This window comes from Equus przewalskii, chromosome 13, assembly GCF_037783145.1.
Source record: "Equus przewalskii isolate Varuska chromosome 13, EquPr2, whole genome shotgun sequence".
NCBI lineage: Eukaryota > Metazoa > Chordata > Mammalia > Perissodactyla > Equidae > Equus > Equus przewalskii.
The window spans coordinates 3,961,832-3,984,292 of NC_091843.1; the positions used below are offsets into that span (position 1 = coordinate 3,961,832).

General features: G+C 39.1%; 1 protein-coding gene across 13 annotated transcripts in view; it reads right to left on the reverse strand.

Moving 5' to 3' along the window:
* NSD1 (nuclear receptor binding SET domain protein 1) overlaps positions 1 to 22,461 on the reverse strand; it is a 167,199-nt gene that overhangs the window by 27,985 nt on the left and 116,753 nt on the right. For all 13 annotated transcript variants that reach the window (XM_070570273.1, XM_070570263.1, XM_070570269.1 and 10 more), the window contains 6 exons: positions 18,484 to 18,559; positions 16,024 to 16,142; positions 14,929 to 15,072; positions 11,686 to 11,809; positions 4,805 to 5,005; positions 3,122 to 3,301 (listed from right to left, as the gene is read on the reverse strand). In XM_070570273.1, the coding sequence (XP_070426374.1) occupies positions 3,122 to 3,301; positions 4,805 to 5,005; positions 11,686 to 11,809; positions 14,929 to 15,072; positions 16,024 to 16,142; positions 18,484 to 18,559 (844 nt within the window). The remainder of the gene's footprint in view (positions 1 to 3,121; positions 3,302 to 4,804; positions 5,006 to 11,685; positions 11,810 to 14,928; positions 15,073 to 16,023; positions 16,143 to 18,483; positions 18,560 to 22,461) is intronic.

Sequence of the window (22,461 nt, forward strand, 5' to 3'; positions counted from 1 at the left end):
AAACTGCAGATGAGAAGCAGGCTCCGAGGACTGGAATTTTGCCTGCCCTTTTGATAAACATTGGCATTTGTGAAGGAAGGGGGGATGACCTTGTAGGGACCTGAAATTGGCCACCCCAGGATATGTCTCTTTGGCATCGGGATTGTTTTGGGCTGATTGCTTTCGATAAACTGGGACAGGGAAGGAGGCTCTGGGAAATGGAACTTGCCCTTGTTGGGACACATTTACATTTGTAAGGTAAATCTCTATCTGTAAAGGTGCCTCCCTCTCAGTACCAGGAAGAAGAAGAGAGATGACCTTATCTCTAGAAATTCTTAATGCCAGAGGCAAGAACTTAAGTTGGTTGCTGTCTGGCAATCTCATGTAACTGATTTAGGGTGGTGGCTTCTGACCTTTACTTAATCCGATTTGATTCTTGTCTAAAAATCATGGGATCACCCAATGACCAGACCCCACCTGCACTGATACCATTTTAACTTTTTTTCATGTTCTTTCCTTTGTCTTGTAAAGAGATGACTCACATACCCATGCCTTATAAAATTAGCCCTAACCCTCAACTCGGGGCAGCAGCACCGGCTCCTCCTGCCCGTGGGTCCTGTCCCCACGCAGCAGAAGCTCTGACTGCCCATGGGTCCTGCCCCCATGCTATTGTACACTATTCTCTAAATAAAAGAGCACTACTGCCAGATCTTAAGAGTCTAAGAAATCTTTCTTTCGACTCCTCGGCTCACCGACCCCGCATCAATAGTGTTAAAGAAAAACCACAAGCCCAAAATGGCATCACTTGTGCTAAAGGCCATAAAACCAAACCTAGATTTAATACCTAACTTAAATGCAATTTCAAGCTCTCCCAGGAATGTAAATCTTAATCAACCAATCTGGAATTTTCTGGTCAGTACCAATGAGGCAATCTTTCACTTAGGCCCTCTCCATCCCTCAGAGGAAAAAGGGACAATCTACATAATAAAACCCTTCCCCTCCAAAACAGATGTCCTGGGCTAAAAATAGTCTTTTTCTTTTCTTTTGCTAATACTTCCCTGGCCCCTCCCTTCTTCCTATAAACACCTTCCATTTGTACACCCCCTTGGGAGTATCCCTCTCTGCTTGCTAGATCAGATGCTACCTGATTGATGAATCGCCCAATATAGCCAATTAGATCTTCAAAAACTCAGCTGAATTTTGCTTTTTAACACTAGTCAAAAGGTGTATCTTTTCTTTAGATTGTCATGTTACATAAACCTTAAGAGTACAAAAAACATGTCCAAATGGACCATTTTCAATCATAGAAAGCAGTCATAAAACTTATTCTTTAGCTTTAGCACTACTTAGTATATCCAAATTTCTCAAAAAGGCTGCTCATTCAATTACATGTTGACTCTTTTTTAAAGTTAGTCCCTCAGAACGTTCATAAGCATCCAAGTTTCCATGAAATTCCACTGTCAATAAGTACATATTCAAAAACAGAAAAATCAGGTAAATTATTCCCCCAAAATTAGTAATCAACAAAATTAGTCATTTGAAAAGGAAGAAACTGAATCAGAGAACTGGTGCCACCCTCAACACCAGAAGATAGTGAAGCAATGTCCACAACAGTTTTGGAAAAGGAACTTGTAGCCTAAACATTTTATACTCACCCAACAGGTGCTTCTAGTACAGACACAAACAAAGAATAGCCTCAAGCAAAGAATTATAGCTCATATGGGTGCTTCTTAGAAGTTTAGCCAACCAAGAGGAAATTTCAAATATGGAATTCAAAACTACGAGCACCACAGTGAACAGACTGGTGACTAAATCCTCTACTTAGCACAAAGAGCAAAAGTCAGGCTGTGAGGAAAGGAAAGGAAAGAAAACGCACGAGAAGGATAACAGTGACCCTGTTGTAAAGGAGAAGTACGTTTTAAATTGAAAAAAAAAAGATAAAGATAAAAAACTTATTTTCCTCCACTTTAGAAGATACTTTAGGAACTAATATCCCTTACAGTAAGGAAACATTTAACAGAAGTTCACTAATTCTTTCACTTTCCCATTTTCCTCCCTTTAAATTCATGTAAAATTGAGTTAAAAAAAACAAAACACAACTATACGATAATACCATCTTCTGTAATTGTTTCTATCCAGATATCTACCCCTTCTATCTGCTTATGTGCACAGATGTCTGGAGTAATATCACTTACTATTAAGCAATGGCTTCTTCTGATGGTGGGACTTGGGGTTTGTTTTTTACTTATTTCTTATTTTATTTTTTTACCTCCAGTTTTTTTCTTTTCGCCCCAGCTTTACTGAGATATTAATTGACATACAACATTGTGTAAGGTTTGTGTTTTGTTTTTTTTTCTTTTTTTGAGGAAGATTAGCCCTAAGCTAACATCTGCCGCCAATCCTCCTCTTTTCACTGAGGAAGACTAGCCCTGAGCTAACAGCCATGCCCATCTTCCTCTATTTTTTCTATGTGGGATGTCTACCACAGCATGGCTTGCCAAGTGGGGCCATGTCCTCACCTGGGATCCGAACCGGCGAACCCCAGGCCGCCAAAGCGGAACATGTGCACCAGGCCGGCCCCTGTGTAAGTTTAAAGTGTACAACATAATGACTTGATATATATATAGTGTGTGAAATGATTACCACAATAAGGTTAGATAAGACACCCAACACCTCACATAGTTACAAATTTTTTTTTTGGTGGTGAGAACCTTTAAGACCTACTCTCTTAGCAACTTTCAAATATACAATATTGTTAACTATAGTTACCATGCTGTACCTTACATCCCCCAAACTTATTCATCTTATAACTGGAAGTTTGTACCATTTGACCACATTGCCCCATTTTCCAAGGATGATTTTGTCTTGTCCTGGCCTTTCTCTTGCCTTTTTCTTCATTGTTTCAGTTGTTTATCATTTTAATAAAAACCGTACCATTATTCAAACTAACAAAAATGAAACCTCTCCCTATTGGGGAACAAAACCAAGTTTAAAAGTTCTGGTATCTTATCATTAATTCAAGACATCACTTCTCAACAGTTCATCTAGTGGCAATGTGAAGAAACTACTTTTGTTGCAATTAAAATATTGTATTAATCTGTTTTTAGATTATTTACATCAAGAAGTCATATCTTTGTCTTACCTTCTGAGCATACAAAACACCAGCTAACATTAACATGCTCATGATTTCGGCAACCTCGCCTGGGGGTAAAGTGATTAGGGCAGATGATACTATTAGACGCAAGGATCTTTGACCCGGCAGCCAGGCAAAAGTCATTGGCATGGTATGCCACAGGGCAGCGGACACAGCGCATGAGACGACCTAAAAATATAAGAAGCAGGAAAATCAAGGAGGCAGAAAAGAAAAACAAAAAGATTAAATATAAAAACAATGTTAGTTATTCAAGTGTATTTGCTGGCTGACAAAATGTCACAAATAGAAGGAAGCACTACTAAGAAAAGGGACCTGAAACACCCAATTCACTATGAAAAGCTCAGATGGGCGCTATGAGATAAGTCACCACAAGGAGTCAGATCCCACAACTGCAAGTGAGCCTGCTTCACCAAGGAAAGCCCTACTCAAACCAGTGCCCTGACTCCTAGGAAACCTGGAATCAGCAGCAAACTAAATGGGGGGCTGGGTATGCACAATCAGAATAAAAGCCCAGCTGGGAGGAAATTCTAATACTTGCTTTTGTTGCCTGGTACTCTGTGATTCTTACAGCCCTTCAGGTAAATAAACCACTCCACCCCTTCCAGGTGAAATATACCCTCTAACTTCACTACCTAAAAACCATTACTAAAGCACCTACAGACAATCTACAATAGCAACTGAAAAGGGGAAGGGAGATGAGGGTTAAACTGCAATTTTGATCAAGCAACTTAAACTACCTGACGAGATCTACAGCAGCAGGAGATCATCTTACAAAAGATATTGCCAGTCTGATTAAAAGAAAAGCCAACACTGCTAAATTTTTCCTGCTCAATCCCCTATGAGAGAAGTGGGAACTCTTAAGGCACACAGCATTTAACAGCAGAGAGACAATATTTGGCTTTTAGGAACATCACTAAGAAATCCACTATTATTGAACAGAAAGAAATTATTTTTCCCCAGTGGAAACAGATTTAAAAACTTAAGTTTACCTATACCCAGAGACAGTTTTGGGAACCACAGCTCGCAACCTAACCATGAAGCAGAAAAAAACTTTCAGCATAGGACTTTCCATTTTAGAAAATAAAACAAATCAACACAAAACAAAAACTTCAATTCTGCACTACATACATGTCTGTATGATAGTACATCTGACAACAATAGATATAAAGGGCCCACAGGAGAAAAATACACTTTGGTCTAACAGAGTAGGGGGAGGAAAACACGCAGCAGAATTTTTTTTCTTTGCTTTTTTGGTGAGGAAGATTGGTCCTGAGCTAACATCTGTGCCAATCTTCCTCTACTTTGTATGTGGGATGCCCCCACAGCATGGTTTGACCAACAGTGTGTAGGTCCACACCTGGGATCCAAACTTGTGAACCCTGGACCGCCAGAGTGGAGTGTATGAACTTAACCACTATGCCACTGGGCCAGCCCCTACTTTTTAAAACTAAATCTCACAGAAAATCCGAATATTTAAATAATGCCAGAGCTCCACAGAATACAATGTGGTGACTACTGAACTAGTCCATTACTCTCCTCTCTCTCATGTAAAATACTGGTACTCAAATCTAGCGAGGCCACAAAAAGACAAGCCAGATTGCATCTGTAAATATTCACTGGCAATGAAACCAAGGTTCTAGCATTAGATTGGTCCACATGAGAAACCCATACCTTTAGACGCAGAAACACTGGCTGGATTAGCAGCATGGCAGGTTATACAGATGTGGAGGGAACACCGGAAGCCCTTGTTTTGCATGACAGTGGGTGGGTACTTCTGGACACACTCTTCATGGTAAAACTTTCCGCACAAGGGCAGAAGGCACCTTTTAACATCTTCCCCACTCTGCTTACAAACAAAACAGGTATGGATTCCTGGGAAACAGAAAGAAGGCAACAAATTAATACCAATTGAAGAATTCACCCAATGCTAAACCACTAGGTGAAAAGTTAGTGAGTACACAATTTTGTATCAAATTCCAACATGAAGGAGGGGGGATCCAACACCACCAAGCAATTCTCCAACACCGGCTGGGTGTCCTACAATTCAACTCAATTCAGATCCCACAGGTTAAGGGCTCACTTCTACAAGATTGCCTCCCCTCTTCAGACACCAGTCTCCAGGCCACGTTGTCACCTGTACTTCTGACCCATTAGCTATAACTCAGAGGTTCCCAGAAGCCCCTCCTTGAGTTCAATTAACCTGCTAGAGCAGCTCACAGAACTCAGAGAAACATTTTACTTACTAGATCACCAGTTTATTAGAAAAGGATATAACTCAGGAACAGCCCGATGGAAGAGATTTATAGGGCAAGGTACAGGGAAAGAGCATGAAGATTTCAGGTTCTCTCCAAGCGCCGCTCTCCCGGAAACCCCACATGTTCACCAACCAGGAAGCTCTCCAAACTCCATCCTTTCGGGTTTTGATGGAAGTCTCATTACACAGACATGATTGATTAAATCACTGGCCACTGGGGACAGATTCAACACCCAGCCCTGTCATCTCCCCCAGAGGTGAGGGTGGTAGGACTGAAAGTTCCAACCATTTAATCACAAGGTTGGTTCTCAAGGAAACCCGCCCTCATCCTAAGATGCTTTCAAGGGTCACTATTAACATAACAAAAGACACACAAAAGACAACTTTATTGCCCTCACCACTTACAAAATTCCAAGGGTTTTAGGAGCTCTGCCAGAAATTGGACAAAGACAGAATATATATTTCTTAATATAAATCACAATATCACAATGAGGAACTTTATAAGAGATTGATTAGGTGACAATATGAACCCACTGCACGATCTTCATTATCACTAGTAAGTGGGAAAGTCTGACAACAGGTGCTTGCTGACATAATGCAATAGAAGTGTACGTCGTCTATGAAGCCTTCTTGCCAAAAGAAAACTGCCCTTAAAGTAACGGAGCCTCTAGATCTAACCACAAGTTTCTAGGAAATACAGAAGATAGAGGAAGACGTTAAAAGAACACCACGAGGGTGCAATCAACCAAATTTAGAATGTGGAACATTTAGCAAGACAAATGACCACTGTCTCCACAAATGACATTGAAAAATAGAGTGAAGCACATAGTACTGTTGTAGATTAAGAGAAATTTAAGAGACCTATCAAAAAATACAATACAGGGGCCTTATTTGGATCTTTATTCAAAACACTATAAAAAGACATCTTTGAGAAAAGAGCAAAAATTTGAAAATGAGACTGGGTAGTAGACGACATGTAGGGGTTACTGTATCATTTTGCTACATATTGGACGATTTTTTAAAAATTGTAACTGTTAGAAAGACCTTTTGAACTGTAAGAGTAAAATGAGGCAGAACGTTGATAACTCCTGAAGCTGAGTGATGAATACATGGGGGTTCCTTACACTGTTCTCTCTACCTTTGTGTATGTCTGAGGACTTCTGCAACAAAAAGTTTAAGAAAAGAAAAACCTACCTCTCTCTGGAAAGCAATATGATGTAGGAGAAAGAGCCACGGCTTGAAAGACAGACCTGAACTTGAATCCTGCCTCCAACACTTGCTGGAAATACAAGCTCATTAAAATAACCCATCTTGAGCCAGCCTGGCTGGCCAAGTGGTGAAGTTCAGCACGCTTTGCTTTGGCGGCCAGGGTTCAGTTCCTGGGTATGGACCTACACCACTTGTCAGTGGCTATTCTGTGGCAGCAGCTCACATACAAGAAGAGGAACATTGGCAACAAATGTTAGCTCAGCACAAATCTTCCTCAGCAAAAACAAAAAAAACCCTATCTCATCTATGAACAGTGAGATCAACCCCAGATAACAATGATTTTTAGGAAAAAATTTAAAATATGTATTTGGAAAGAAGCAAACTACTGCCTGATGCTGAATAACCGGTAGCAAATATTAAACTGCAGTAACCTAAAATAGTGTGGTTACCATACTGTAGGAAAGCAGGATGAGCCACAAGCAATAGGAAATGACTCCCTAATTCCTACTGTATTCATCTTTACTAAAACTAGGATAAAATTTCCTATCCTCAAAAATAATAATTTCTCCTTACCTCACATCATGTACAAAAATTAATTCAAAATATACAATAGACCTAAATGGTGAACCTAAAACTGTAAAAGAAGAAAGCAAAGAGAATCTTTGCAAAAGAGTAAGATTAAATTGGACTTAATCAAAACTAAAAACTGCTCTTGAAAAGACACCATTAAGAAAATGAAAAAGAAGGGCCAGCCTGGTGGCACAGCAGTTAAGCGCACACATTCTGCTTCGGTGGCCCAGGGTTCGCTGGTTCGGATACCGAGTGTGGACATGGCACCGCTTGGCAAGCCATGCTGTGGTAGGCGTCCTACATATAAAGTCGAGGAAGATGGGCACAGATCGGCTCAGGGCCCAGTCTTCCTCAGCAAAAAGAGGAGGATTGGCAGCAGATGTTAACTCAGGGCTGATCTTCCTCAAAAAAAAGAAAGAAAGAAAGAAAGAAGGAACAAAAAAAACAAGCCATAGATTGGGAGAATAATTTGAAAAGTAAGTAGGTATCTGATAAATGACGTGTATCCAGGTGCTGGCCCCATGGCCGAGTGGTTAATGTTCCCCATACTCTGCTTCAGCAGCCCAGGTTTGTGGGTTCAGATCCTGGGTGCGGACCTAACTCTGCTCATCAGCCATGCTGTGAAGCCATTCCACATACAAAGTGGAGGAAGAGTGGCACAGATGTTAGCTCAGGGCGAATCTTCCTCGCAAAGAATAAAATTACTTGTACCCAGAATACATATAAAGAACTCTTAAAACTTGATAGTAAGAAAATAACCCAATTAAAAAAAGAAATAAAGGGAGGGAGGGGCGGCCCCATGGCATAGTGGTTGAGTTGGGCACATTCCATTTAGGTGGCCTAAGTTCACAGGTCCAGATGCCAGGCACAGACCTATACCAATCATCAGCCATGCTGTGGCAGCGACCCACATATAAAGTGGAGGAAGACTGGCACAGATGTTAACTGAGGGCTAATCTTCCTCAAGCGAAAAAAGAGGAGGATTGGCAACAAAGATGTTACCTCACGGCGAATCTTCCTCAGCAAAAAAAAAAAAAAAAAAAAAAAAAAAGACTTACACACTTCATCAAAGAAGATGGCAAATAAGCACACAAAAAGATGTGCAATACCATCCCGCATTAGGAAAATGCACATTAAAACCACAATGAGCTACCATTACACATCTGTCAGAATGGCTAAAATTACAAAGACTGACAATACCAACCACTGATGAAGATGTGGAAGAACTGAAACTCTCATACATTGCTGATGGCAATGTAAAATGGTACAAACACTTTGGAAAACCATTTGGATGTTTCTTTTTTTTTTCTTTTTTTTTTTCTTTAAGATTTTATTTTTTCCTTTTTCTCCCCAAAGCCCCCCGGTACATAGTTGTGTATTCTTCGTTGTGGGTTCCTCTAGTTGTGGCATGTGGGACGCTGCCTCAGCGTGGTCTGACGAGCAGTGCCATGTCCGCACCCAGGATTCGAACCGACGAAACACTGGGCCGCCTGCAGCGGAGCGCGCGAACTTAACCACTCGGCCACGGGCCAGCCCCCATTTGGATGTTTCTTAAAAAGTTAAACATTACCTGCCATATGATGCAGCCATTCTATTGTTAGGTATTTACACAAGAGAAAAGAAGATGTGTCCATACAAAGACTTGCATATGTTCACAGCAGCTTTATTATAATACCCAAGCTGAGAACAACCCAAATGTACATCAATAGATGAATGGATAAATAAACTGTGATATATCCGTACAATGGAGTATGACTCAACAAGAAAAAGGAATGAACTTTCATACCCACAACGTTGTGGAATCTCAAAAAAATTATCCTGAGTGATGATTTCATAGGTATATGTACACACACATAATTGTCAAAACTCATCAAATTGTACACTTTGTGCAGTTTACTATACATCAATTATACCTCAGTAAAGCTGTTTTAAGAAAGAGAATGAACTACTGATATACACATTAACATAAATGAGTCTCAAAAACATTATGCTGAGCCAGACACAAAAATTTACATATACTTTGATTCCACTTATATGAAACTCTAAAAAAGATAAATCTAATGTGTAGTAACAGAAAGCAGAGAACTGTTTGCCTGAATCTGGGGGAGTGCGTAAGGATTGACTGGGACTGAGCACAAGGGAATCTTCCGGAGTGACGGAAATGTTCTAAATCTTCATTGTGGTTGTGGTTATATGGGTGTATAAATTTTATCAAAACATACATTAAAATGGGTGCATTTAAGCATGTAAATTATATTTCAACAAAGTTGATTTTTACAAAATAGTTTTCCCTTAGATTAACATGTTACCACATCATAATAAAGATAATACTAGCAAAATGATATCAGTGGCACAAAAGGAAAGAAGATCTTTCTAAGACTAGGATGATAAAGATACGCACGTACCTAAAAGTTTTTTCTAAATTTCATTTACAGAGCTGGAGGGAACTATTTCCCATAAGGATCAAAAGCCCAACTGTGCAGAAGGCAAAATAACCCCACAACTATTGTGTCTTCCAGCTTTCATTCCCACACTGCTAAAAGTGCTGGCAAAAAGATGAAATAAATCTGACATGGCTGTCTATTTACAAACACAAGTTAATTTGGTCTCTTGTTTCCAACAGGGGCTAAATCTATACTCTTCCCTTCAAGTTAGAAATAATTACCTTTTCCCATCATCCTCACCAAGACAAGAAAAAACTTCTTCAGCTTCCTCCTTCTGCCTCACAACTCCAAGATACATTCCCGTTTTACCTTTCCGTCTCTTCAGGATTATCCTCTCCTGTTTGTATGACTGTTGTCCACCATTTATTCCCTCTCCTGTTGTGGAAATTTATTTCTGTACACGGTTCTTAACCTTCATCCTACAAACACTCAGCATGTTCTTCCTCTTGACCCTACAATATCCTCCCTTCAGCTACTGCTCTCTTTTCCATTGAAACCAAGCTTCTGTAGGAAACAGCGTATACTGCTACCCATTCACAGTGGTTTAGGGTGGCCCCCTCTGGCAAAAAGTCAAGCATTTTCGAACTGCCAAATACAACAGCCTCTTGTCACTCCAGAACCTCCTTGGTCTCTTTGCCATATCTGTCCCTCTGATGACACTTCACTCCCATGGCTTCACATTCTTTGACAAGCTCCTCCTCACCTTGCAGCAGCTCCTTTAAATAGGTAACCCCAGGTACTGTCTTTGGCTCTCTTCTCATTCTATACATGCTTTCTCTTTGGGCAGCACAATATCCACACCTGTGGTTTTTTTGGTTTTTTTTTTTTGATGAAGATTAGCCCTGAGCTAACATCTGCTGCCAATCCTCCTCTTTTTTTTTTGCTGAGGAAGACTGGCCCTGAGCTCACACCCGTGCCCATCTTCTTCTACTTTATATGCGAGATGCCTGCCATAGCATGGCTCGCCAAATCGTGCCACGTCCACACCTGGGATCCGAACCAGCAAACCCTGGGCCACGGAAGCACAACATGCGCACTTAACCGCTGAGCCACCGGGCCAGTCCCTATACCTATGGTTTTAATGATTTAAGAGCATAAGATCTATACCTTCAGCCCTCATTTCTTCACTGCTTAAATGCTGTAACATCATACATAAAACTGAAAATAGAACAATCTCCTTAGCACAGCCTATGAGGTGCTTTACAGGTTGATCTCATCTAACCATTCCTAGTTTCTGACCAGATCTGTATATTGCAACTCTCCCAAAATATCTTTCTTTTTTTGGCAAACAGTTTTATTGACATATGATATATACACAGAAAAGTACACACATACTAACTGTATAGTTCATGAATAATCATGGAACACACTTACGTAATCACCACTCAGATCACCAAATGTGAAAACATCACCAGTAACCCAAAAGCTCTCCTCGTTACTACCAACTCCTCCTGCCTAAAACACCCTAAACTCTAAACACACTGACCTATGCTTCCTGTTACCCAAATAATCCATACTTTCATTACTGGACCTCTGTCCTTCCCCATCCAACACCAATTTGTATTTCTCTCTTAAAGGAAAACTCAAATATCTTTCTTGTGTCATTGCCTCATCTATCTTCACACAGCAATTTTATTTATTTATTTATTTTTTGGCGAAGAAGAATGGCCATGAGCTAACATCTGTGCCAGTCTTCCCCTATTTTGTATGTGGGACACTGCCACAGCATGGCTTGATGAGTGGTGTGTAGGTCCGTGCCAGGGATCTGAACCCGTGAGCCCTGGGCCACCAAAGCAGAATGTGCGAACTTAAAGCGCTACGCCACCAGCCTGGCCCCACACAGCGCTTTAAATGGATCTCACTACAACACTTTTTGCACTACATTAATGCTATATATTCATTATTTATTTGGTATGCTTTTCTGAGGGCAAAGATCGCACAACACCCAACTCTGTGTCTGTAACAACCAGCCCAGTATTGCCACAAAATAGTGTCTCCAATGAATGTTTTTTCCCTGAAAAACTTAAAAGTCAAAGAAGACCCTCTGGAAGAAGACCCTTCTATATCTACTTTACCTGTGCGACATTCATTGCAGATAAATTTTCCTCTGGGCATCTCATTTAATCCAAGGCACTCAAGGTGGAAAGCCCCACAGCACTGAGCCTCACATAACAGCAGTTCACCAAGTTTCTCACAGTTCTGTTAAGGGAAAGAAAACAGATCGTGTATAGAAAAAGGTTTTTAAAAAATCCCAAGCAGAAGGCCCTCATGAAGGCAAAGATTAAGAAACAGCTCTGCAAGAAATAAGAAATCTCACCATTCATTAAGCCAATATTTAATTATTACCTCCTATATGCCAGGAACCACAAGGTCCCTGACTCTCATGGTTCTTATATTCTAAGGAAAGAAATACAAGTAGAAATTTCAATAAACGGAAAACTATCAGACAAGCATTAGGCAGAGAACCCAAATAGCTACTTTGTATTGAGTGATTAGGGACAGTCTCTCAGACTAGGCTCACATGACCTGAAGGAAGGATCAGGAAGTCAGCAAGTACAGAAAGTCCACAGGCAGGTGAAACCATGGCATGTCTGAGAATCACAAGGAAAGCCAGTGTCATTGGACTAAAGTGAACAAGTTAGAAGTGGCAGAAGATGAGGTGAGAAAGAGACAACAACAGCCTGATGTGCGGCCTCACAGATTATGGTAGAGAGTTTCAGATTTTATTCTAATTGCAACGGTGAGCCATTAGAGAGCTTTACCAAGAGTAGGCTGAAATCAGGTATTCATTTAAAACAGATCATTCTGACTGCTACATGGAAAATGAGTTCAAGAGTAGAAAGGTGAGAATAGAAGCAGAGACAATCAAGGAGGCTACTGGAATGGTTCAAGCAAGAGATACGGGCTAGGTAGACTTGGATCATAACAGTCACAAAAGGGCTCCACTCAAGGTTTAAACAACCCTTCAGATACATCTAGGACCATCTCAGAGAGACTACTTTTCTGAGATGATCTCACCTAAGACAGTGTCACTTAGGATAGGGCCTTACGAAGCAATGATCTGCATCTGTTGCTTTGAAAACACTAAGATTTATGAAAATCCTGCAAATTCACAACATTTGTTACTTTTCACTCCTCTAATATCCAGACTTGTTTCCTCATAGTAATTGGCAGAAAAATGCTAAAAATGAAGAAGTCTTATACTTACTCTGTAAGACAAGAAAGGGGAAAGGTGGGTAGGCAAATCTAACATCTTCAGGAACTCAAAGAAATAGAACAGGTCTTGGCCACTTAACATCAAACCTTAAATAAACAAGTGAGTAGGAGAGCTTTGGGGAAAAAAGGTCAGAGGCATTCAGGGATCAAGAGGGCTGAATCACCCTGTAGTCTGAGCTAGTCTCACATGTTTGGCTCTCCCATTATCCACTATTCACACATAAAAACTGACAGATAGCATAAATATTGTCTATTTTGTTTTATGTATTTAGGGTACCAGTGACATCAGTTTTAATGTACAACAAACAAATTCACTTTCATAACTTAAACAGGAAAATTTCAATTATAGTATATATGGAAAATAAATTTTTCACATTAACCAAATGTTATGGACTAACCTTTTAATTGGGATGATCATGTAATTTTTTTTTTTTTTTTGAGGAAGATTAGCGCAGATCAAACTCCTGCCAATCCTCCTCTTTTCACTGAGGAAGACTGGCCCTGAGCTAACATCTGTGCCCATCTTCCTCTACTTTATATGTGGGACGCCTACCACAGCATGGCTCGTCAAGCAGTGCCATGTCCGCACCTGTGATCTGAACTGGCGAACCCCAGGCCGCTGAAGCAGAACGTGCACACTTAACCACTGCACCACCAGGCCAGCCCCTAAGTCATCTTTCAAACTGGGACACTTGAGAGTGAAAGGAGGCACTATTAATAAATCACAGAAAGACAAGAGATTTAAACAAAGACTGATCCAAACAATCCAGGACCAGACGGTCACCACATCCTTCATCAATTTTTCTTGATAATCTTTGTGGGCATAACAGTCCCTGCAGATTAACATTGTGTTTGGGAGCCAGTCTGAATGTGACCAACCTTCTTTATATAACAGCAAAAATGAACAGACAAGGAAACTTAGTTGGAATTATATAGACCATAATAACAAATTCTGGGCCTGGGTTAATTTTAATTTTCAGCTGTTGCAATTAGAGAAAAAAATAATAAAACAAATATCTTCAACTTTTTATATGCCAGCTTTTAAGAATTTACAAAGATAAATCAAGACCATAAAAAAAAGAACATAATCAAAGCATCCATCTAATTGACTCTACTCCCAAATCAGACAAAGGCTCTTTAACAACAATAAAGTAGAGTCACATCTCACAGAGAGGCAATAAAACATAGTTGTGGTTAAGACTCTAAACCCAGATTGCCTGAGTTTGAATCCTGACTTCGCTCTGTGATTGTAAGCAAGCTATTTAACACCTCTGTGCCTCGGTTTCCTCATCTATAAAAAGGGGATAATAATGGTAATCTACATTGAGATTGTTATGATGAGTAAATGATGTAACAAAGTGATTAGAACAATACTTGACACATAGTAAGGAAACATTATATAAATGTTTATTAAATAAATAGAAAAATGTAAGTGGTAGGTTCTCTGAAGTCACTACTTTAAAGCAAAAAAAAAAAAAAAATCTCAAAGCTTAAATTACTGTTGAAAAATTCCTTAGAAACCCAAAGATTCTCACACCATGAGAGTACAGGAAAATGATCTTTGAGCAACCAGAGATCATCTCTCCCGTCTCAGACCTGCTTCAGGTCATCTACTCAAGGGTAACAAGGGCAAATGGTTGACCAACAGTAAATATTTCTCTTCCTTTCTCTTTTTGTGGGGAGGGAGAAGAGTTAAATCCTTAAAGGAAGGGGGCTGGCCCGGTGGCACAGTGGTTAAATTCGCACGATCCACTTCTGCAGCCCAGGGTTCACCAGTTCAGATCCTGGGTGCGGACTTGGCACCGCTTGGCACACCATGCTGTGGTAGGCGTCCCACATATAAAGTAGAGGAACATGGGGATGAATGTTAGCTCAGGGCCAGTCTTCCTCAGCAAAAAGAGGAGGATTGGCAGCAGATGTTAGCTCAGGGCTAATCTTCCTCCAAAAAACAAAAGTGAAAAAAAATCCTTAAAGGAAGGGACTCTACTGGAATCATCCAAGAGAATTTTTATTCTAATCATGACTGGGTCATCGAGAGATGGAGAAAGCTTCTCTTCAAAGACAAGCATGCAATCAAAATGCAAGTGGGTAATATTTTCTACCTGACAAACATTCTCTTTGAGCGCAGCTCCTCCGCCTCGTTCACCCTGTAGTTTTTTAGACGCAGTCATCCCGTGTTCATTTTCTACACCATCCTCAACAGGCTCCTTGGGGCTTGCAGCCGTCCTGTGTGTCATCAGTTCTCCCTTACAGAGAAAAAAATAATGTCCCACATCTGTATTATTCATGTCTCCTCCATCTGACCCCCTCCCTCTGGGCTGCTATTTGTCTAGCCATTAAGCACTTACAGATGTTCAGCCAATCACGCGGGCGGACTGCATGCAATGTTAGTTCTAACCCTGCTGTGATTGGGCGGGTAGTGGGCGCCTCATGCCCTGCCACTAACTGCTCTGAGGCTGTTCCACTGGAACTTTTTGAGCTGTTCCATTTTAAGGTTTCACTAAGGGAGAGAAAACATTCTTAAGTTTATTTGATTACTTATTTGTCCTTCCAAGATCAGTGTTTCCTAAATAATGCCCACTTCGGGCATTCTATTCAAATTGTCCTGGATAGAAACATTCTGTATCATAATGTGTGATGCTGACCTGACTTGTTCTAATTCTCTTCTAACCTGAGTTGGAAAGCCAGCTATAGCATCAATGACTGCACTGATGCTCTGCAAGGAAACGGTTTTAAATCCATCTTTGTTTCCTAAAAGCCAATGTTTATAAACATTATACTAAAATTAAGCAGTTGATGGTCTCAAGAAATAAGCAAATGAGTTTTCCCTTTTAATAGCAGCAGTCTCAACTTTTAAAGGGCAATGTCCAAGTTCATTCAGATCACAGGGTTACTTGATAATGTACTCTCTGGTTTTAGAAAAAGTTTACTTCATGATGAAACAGTTGTATATTTCATCTGACACTTAAGAACATAGGATGTGATGTTTTAAAAAGGTCATACCCACAGCTGCCATATGTGACTTGACTTATTTTCACTAGGATCAGGCTCTCCTTTTGCTCCAAGATTCCTTACAGCTATTAGCTGTTTCAGTAGAACATTATTCCTCAATAAACTCAAGGGAAAGAGGGATGTGGCCTCAACTGTGAAAAGTAGCTTTGATTTGGAAGGTCAAAAGATGAGGAACTGAGTAATACCTCTGAACTTGTGGTTTCTTTTGATGAGTCGTCATTTTTCACTTTTTTACAATGCACCTTGGCTGTAGCATGCCTCTGTCGTTTTCGCTTCCTTGGTTTATCAAATATCTTGGTAGTGCCTATGACAGGAAAACAAGTGTTACCTGCTGGCTAATCACGCACATGGCCAAGAACTCCTATCCTCAACTAAAGGGACATCAAAGAACTATGGAATGATAGAGTAAAAACCAACCTCAAAATCTGTTTAATTCTCCAATTTTGTAGATGAGGAAAACAAAAGCAGAAAAGGAAAGAGACTTACCGATGATTATACAATGAGTTGAAGAAACAGCTACATATAACTATATAAATTCTGCCTCATAGAGATTATACAGTAAATGTATAGGTAGGTTATTAAAGCAATTTCATTTTTATAACTGAAATGAAAGATTTTCTAGTTCCTCAAAGGATTTCAATATCCTATAGATGGGGAGAAAATGCATTTAGTAGGAAAAGATACTAAAATCTGCTCTCCATGATTAAAGAAAGTAATGATATCACTATATGATTTAAGGATTAAAATGAAAAGCTGAAATATCTAAGATTTGGTGGAATAGCCCCGTGGCCGAGTGGTTAAGTTCGCACGCTCCACTTCAGTGGCCCAGAGTTTCACCGGTTCAAATCCTGGGCGCAGACATGGCACCGCTCGTCAGACCATGCTGAGGCGTTATCCCACATGCCACAACTAGAAGGACCCACAACTAAAATACGCAACTATGCACCGGGGAGGATTAGGGAGAAAAAGCAGGAAAAAAAAAAAAAAGATCTGGCTTATAGGAGTGGGACAGAGACCTCCCCCAATACACTTAGTGGCTTACAGAATACTTCTGCAGTAGTACTACTACCTTAAACATCCAACAATGTAAAATCAATACATGGTCTAATGTGGCACATTTACAAAATGAAATTCCAGTTTCTTCCTCATTTTCTATTATACATATTTCAACTCTTTGCTATAGAAACATCAAAAGGAACATACAAGATATAAAGAGATATTGCATAAAATGTTCCAGGATAACGATGCTGGGTATCAACATGAAGGCTGAACTCTGGAAAACTGCCTTAGTGCTTTCTTCTTAGACTGCCTGATGGAGATGCAGAAGCTCTCCTACCAAAGCTGCTGACAACCTATGACTAAAGGAAGAGTTATGATGATGGCAGAATAAAGGTTCACAATTCTCACAAGATGAAACATTTAGATGAAATTCACAAAGGATAAAGTGTAGGTTGTAGGTTTTACAAAAAAAGTGAAGTACGGAAGTGTAGGAAAAGAGCTGATATTCTTTTGGAAGCAGGTTTTTTTTAAGCGAGGAAGCAAACTGATGAACCTATAGAATTATACTTAGGCACAAGGTTAAAATAAGCTTACATATTGCTAAATTTACTTGCTGGAAAACTTAATAATCACGGGTCACATTTAAAGAAGTGTGCACTTAAAACCATATGAAATATAATCTTCCCATGATACCCTTTGCTGGCAGACCATTTCTGATGCAGTGTGCTCAAATCTAGGCTAGTATTTTAGGAACGACACTAATCAATAAATGGCACTGGCCAATGAATGATCAAAGTGGTAGAAAGAATTGGCATGGAGAAAATGTGGTGCGGATAACAAGAGAGTAGTGTGATAGTCACCGTGGTCAGGTCTGGATTTAGTTCCCCAACCCTGTCAATTCTTTCATCTTCATGTTTCTTCTATAATATGGATAATATCCTGACACGTTGTAATGCTTTAGATGGATCAGAAGTAACAGTAGTAAGCAAAAGACCAGAGCAAAGGACCTGGCAGAGCAAATGCTCAAACTACGATTATTCTATCTGTTATTGCAGCAAGGGCTCCCCACCCATTCCTCCTAGGGGCAGAACCAAGAGCACCAAGTAGAAGTTCCAAGAGTCAGATTCCAATTTAATCTAGAAGATTCCTAAGCCCTTAAGAAGCAACCACAATGGACTAGGCTCAAAAATAAGTTCTCTTTTTCAAGCATATGCTCACTGAACAAAGGTCATAGATGTGATAGAAGAAAATAAAGACTATTTGTGCAAGTCTGTTTTAGATGACTGGTAAATTCCCTCTTGACCCAATATTTTCTGACCTATAGAAATAAAAATTGAACCAAAGCCAAGAAAGTAATGATGTCATCTGGAGAATTATCTAATAAAATTAAGGATCTGATTGTTCTTAACATTTTCTTACTCTAATATAATTCTAATTCCATTTAACTAATTTCAGCATAAAGCTGAAAATGACAATAGAATTTTCTAGTGTCATGCATAGTTTTAGGAAGCACATTTTGGGCAAACAAGTTTTAGAACTTACAACACCACTGGTCTTGCTTACATACGTAACAACTTTCCTAGTTAACTGACAGGTGCTTCACACTTATTTTTGCATTACCTTTTTTAAATCTCAAAAATACTCACCTCCACCAAACTCTTTAGAATGAGATGCAGCATGTGATTCAGTAATGTCATTCTCCAAGCGACCAGCTTCATAGCACTACAAATAAGTAAAATGCAACACGGTTTACAGAGGAATAGAAAAGAAATCCTTTATATTATATGCCAAAAACAACTAGCCTGGCTGGCTTTATTCTTTTTAGATTGGCACCTGAACGAACAACTGTTGCCAATCATTTTTTTTTTTCCTGCTTTTTCTCCCCCCTGGCAAATAGTTGTCTATTTTAGTTGTGGGTCCTTCTAGTTGTGGCATGTGGGACACCGCCTCAGCATAGCCTAACGAGTGGTGCCATGTCCGCACCCAGGATCCAAACCAGCAAAACCCTTGGCCGCCGAGGCGGAACGCTTGAACTTAACGACTCAGCCATAGGGCCAGCCCCTCCTGGCTGATTTTAACAATTAAAAGAATAATACAATAATGGCAAAGGATTGACCAGCAACTTTATGGGGAAAGGCAGCAGATTAGGGAAAAAAAAGTGCTCCAAAAGACTCATGACCACCACATACTCCTTAAAAAAAGAAGGCCTACCCAGAGACTCCCAATATATAAAGCAGATACAGAATGCTGCTCTAATAGATGTAGGAGAGAAAGAGAAAGTGTATGTACCCAGAGACCCACAATCTCATTTCTATTCCACACTACCTGTAATTAAAATCTACCTTCTTAAAATTGTATTTATAGCCAATAGATTTTACACAGACTTATTGACTTAACGAATTCTAATTAAAAGCTCTGATTCATGGAATGCCATTCTAATTTAAGGGGTTGGAGATTAATATAAATTAAAGCAACATTAAAACTCAAAACAAAACACTTAGAGATCAAGTGTAATTCCCTACACATTTTACTCCTCTACTACTAATGTTTGTATGAATTAGTTCCAAAAAAATGTCTTCTGCTACAAGAATAATGTTCTTCATCATAACTGTAAAAGAAAAGTCAGTAGCCACAAAAAGTCAATATACTGGATGCTATTCTTACTATAAAGGTCCCAAAGTTTGAGGTCAAAACAAGATAAAATGCAGCTGTGAATTTCCAAATGCTATACATGGTAATAAATCACAAGGATACAACTTTCCTCATGTTCAATATAGATTAGAATCCTACAAAGTCAAATTAAATGAAGGAATAAATGCCAAGCATCCATTTAAATGAAGAAAATACTAGTAGACAAATCCAAAAATATGGGAGAAGTTAAGAGAGATATCAGAGATTATTAATGTCTGCTCCTAAAAAAAAAACTGGACATCCATATGGGGTAAAAAATTCACTTCGAAATTCCATCTCAAAAGCACACAAAATCCAGAAGCATAAAATTCCTAAAAGGAAATACAAGAAGAACATCTTTGTGTCCATGGAGTAGAAAAGAGATCTTAAAACAGACACAAAAAGCATTAATCATAAAAGAAAAAAATTAAAAATTTCTTCTTGTGAAAGACAAAACTAAGAAAACGAATAAGTAAGCCTCAGACTTGGAAAAAATATTTACAGTACATACATCTGACAAAGGACTTGTATCCCAAATATAAAAAGTACTCCTAAAAGCAACCATTAAAAGAATGACAGACCCAATCAAACATGTAAGTATACCTGAACAGTCACTTTACAATGATATAAGAATGGCCAGAAAACACACACTAAAGGGCAAATTATTATTAGTCATTAGGGAAATACAAATTAAAACAATAATTTGCTATCATTTCTTATCCACCAGAACGGGGAAAATCAAAGTGACTGACAAACCAAATGCTAGTAAAGATGTATGGCAACTGGAACTCTTATACAGTAGTCCCCTCTTATCATGGTTTTGCTTTCCACAGTTTCAGTTACCCATGGTCCGAAAATATTAAACAGAAAAAACCAGAAATAAAAACATAAGTTTTAAATTGCACGCTGTTTTGAGTAGTGTGATAAAATCTCGTGCTGTTGCTCTGTCCCATCCAGGACATGAATCAACCCATTGTCTAGCTTATCCATGCTATACAAGCTACCCACTCACTAGTGATTTAGCTGCCATCTTGGTTGTCAGCTCAACTGTTGTGGTATCACAGGGACAATGCCTATACCATTCAACCTCCCTACATCTCAAGAGGTAGGCATTTTATCATCATCAGAAGAAAGGTGAGTACAGTACAATAAGATATTTTGAGAGAGAGAGAGATCACATTCACAGAACTTTTATTATAGTATACTATTATAACTGTTCTATAACTAATTTATAAATTAAACTTTATCTAGGTATGTAGGTATAGGAAAAAACATAGTATATACAGGGTTCAGTACTATCAGTGGTTTCAGGCATCCACGGGGGGTCTTGGAACAATATCCCCCAGGGATAAGGGCGGACTATTGTACGTTACTAGTTTTGTGTGTGAAGTTGTACAACTACTTTGAACAACTGTTTGATAGTTCCTTTAAAAGGTAAACATGTATGAGCCAACAATGCCATGCCTCAGTATTTACACCAAGATAAATAAAAATATATGTCCACAAAAAGACTCAGAGAATATTCACACCAACCTTATGATTAATAGCTCCAAAATGAAAAACTCAAATGTGCATCAACAGGAGAAAGAATAAGCAAACTGTACTTGGGAAACTACTCAGCAATAAAAGAGAGTGATTACTGATATAGCATCCTTGTGGATGTAACTCAAAAACATATGTTAAATAAAAGAAGCCAGATTAACAAAAATGCAACAAAATATATATATATATATATATATATATATATATATATATATATATATATATGTGACAGTCAAGAACAAGCAAAACTACTCAATGGTGAAAGAGTAAGAAAGCATTCCTCTGAGAAAAACAAGAATGAGGAAGTGACTGAAAAGGGGCACAAGAGAACTTGTAGGGGTGATGGATATGTAGCATATCTAGTTTGGGTGGTATCTACATGGTATATACAATTGTCTAGAGCCATGAAATAGAACAATTAAGATCTACACATTTTACTAGAGTAAATTATATCTCAATTAAAAAAAAAAAAGAGTTCTGCAATATATTTGCCTATTTAAATTAAGTATATAAACTCAATCATGCTTTTTAATCCCCTTAGGAAAAACATCAACCTCAAATGTGACAAATCACATTTTAGATTACAAAACTGCATTTGATAGAGAAAAGTTCTATAAATTAACAATATTTTCTAAGGAACTTAGTCTCAAAACCACTGAGGATTCATCTTATTCCTTCAAATCATTCATTTATATATATCAATTATACCTCAATGAAACTAGGGGAAAAGATCATTCACTTAACTGGCTAGAATTCTTATTTTCTTTGTAATTTGTCATCACCTCACCTCTAAGAATAATGCAACAGCCTCCCATGACTCATCTTGTAAAATACTACTAAATTTATTGTCTGATTGCAAATGTCACTTTCATGCTCAAAACATTCAACTGAATTTCAGTTTCCTGGGCCCTTTCCATCTACCTCTTCCAATAATCTTGCAAAGAGGCTAAGATTTGAATACAACAAAGCCAGCAGAGAAAGCACTGCAGAAGGAGATGATCACAGCCTTACTTGGGTGAAGGTAGAATGTGAGGACAGTGAATTGGAGACATGATACTGCCAATGAAGTTTGTACAAACTGCAAAGAAAGTTCAGAGGGCAGGTGATGGGCCTAAGAATAAGTGAAAACTCCATGCCATAAGACTGCTTTGAGAAGAATAAAAAAATTGAAAAGATATAATGTGGCTTTTTTTTGGGGGGGAAGATTAGCCCTGACCTAACATCTGTGCCCATCTTCCTCAACTTTATATGTGGGATGCCTGCCACAGCATGGCATGCCAAATGGTGCCATATCTACACCCGGGATCCTAACTGGCAAACCCCGGGCCTAATGAAACAGAACATGCGAACTTAACCACTGCGCCACTGGGCTGGCCCCTAATGTGGCTTTTTAAATAAGGTATAAAAACACA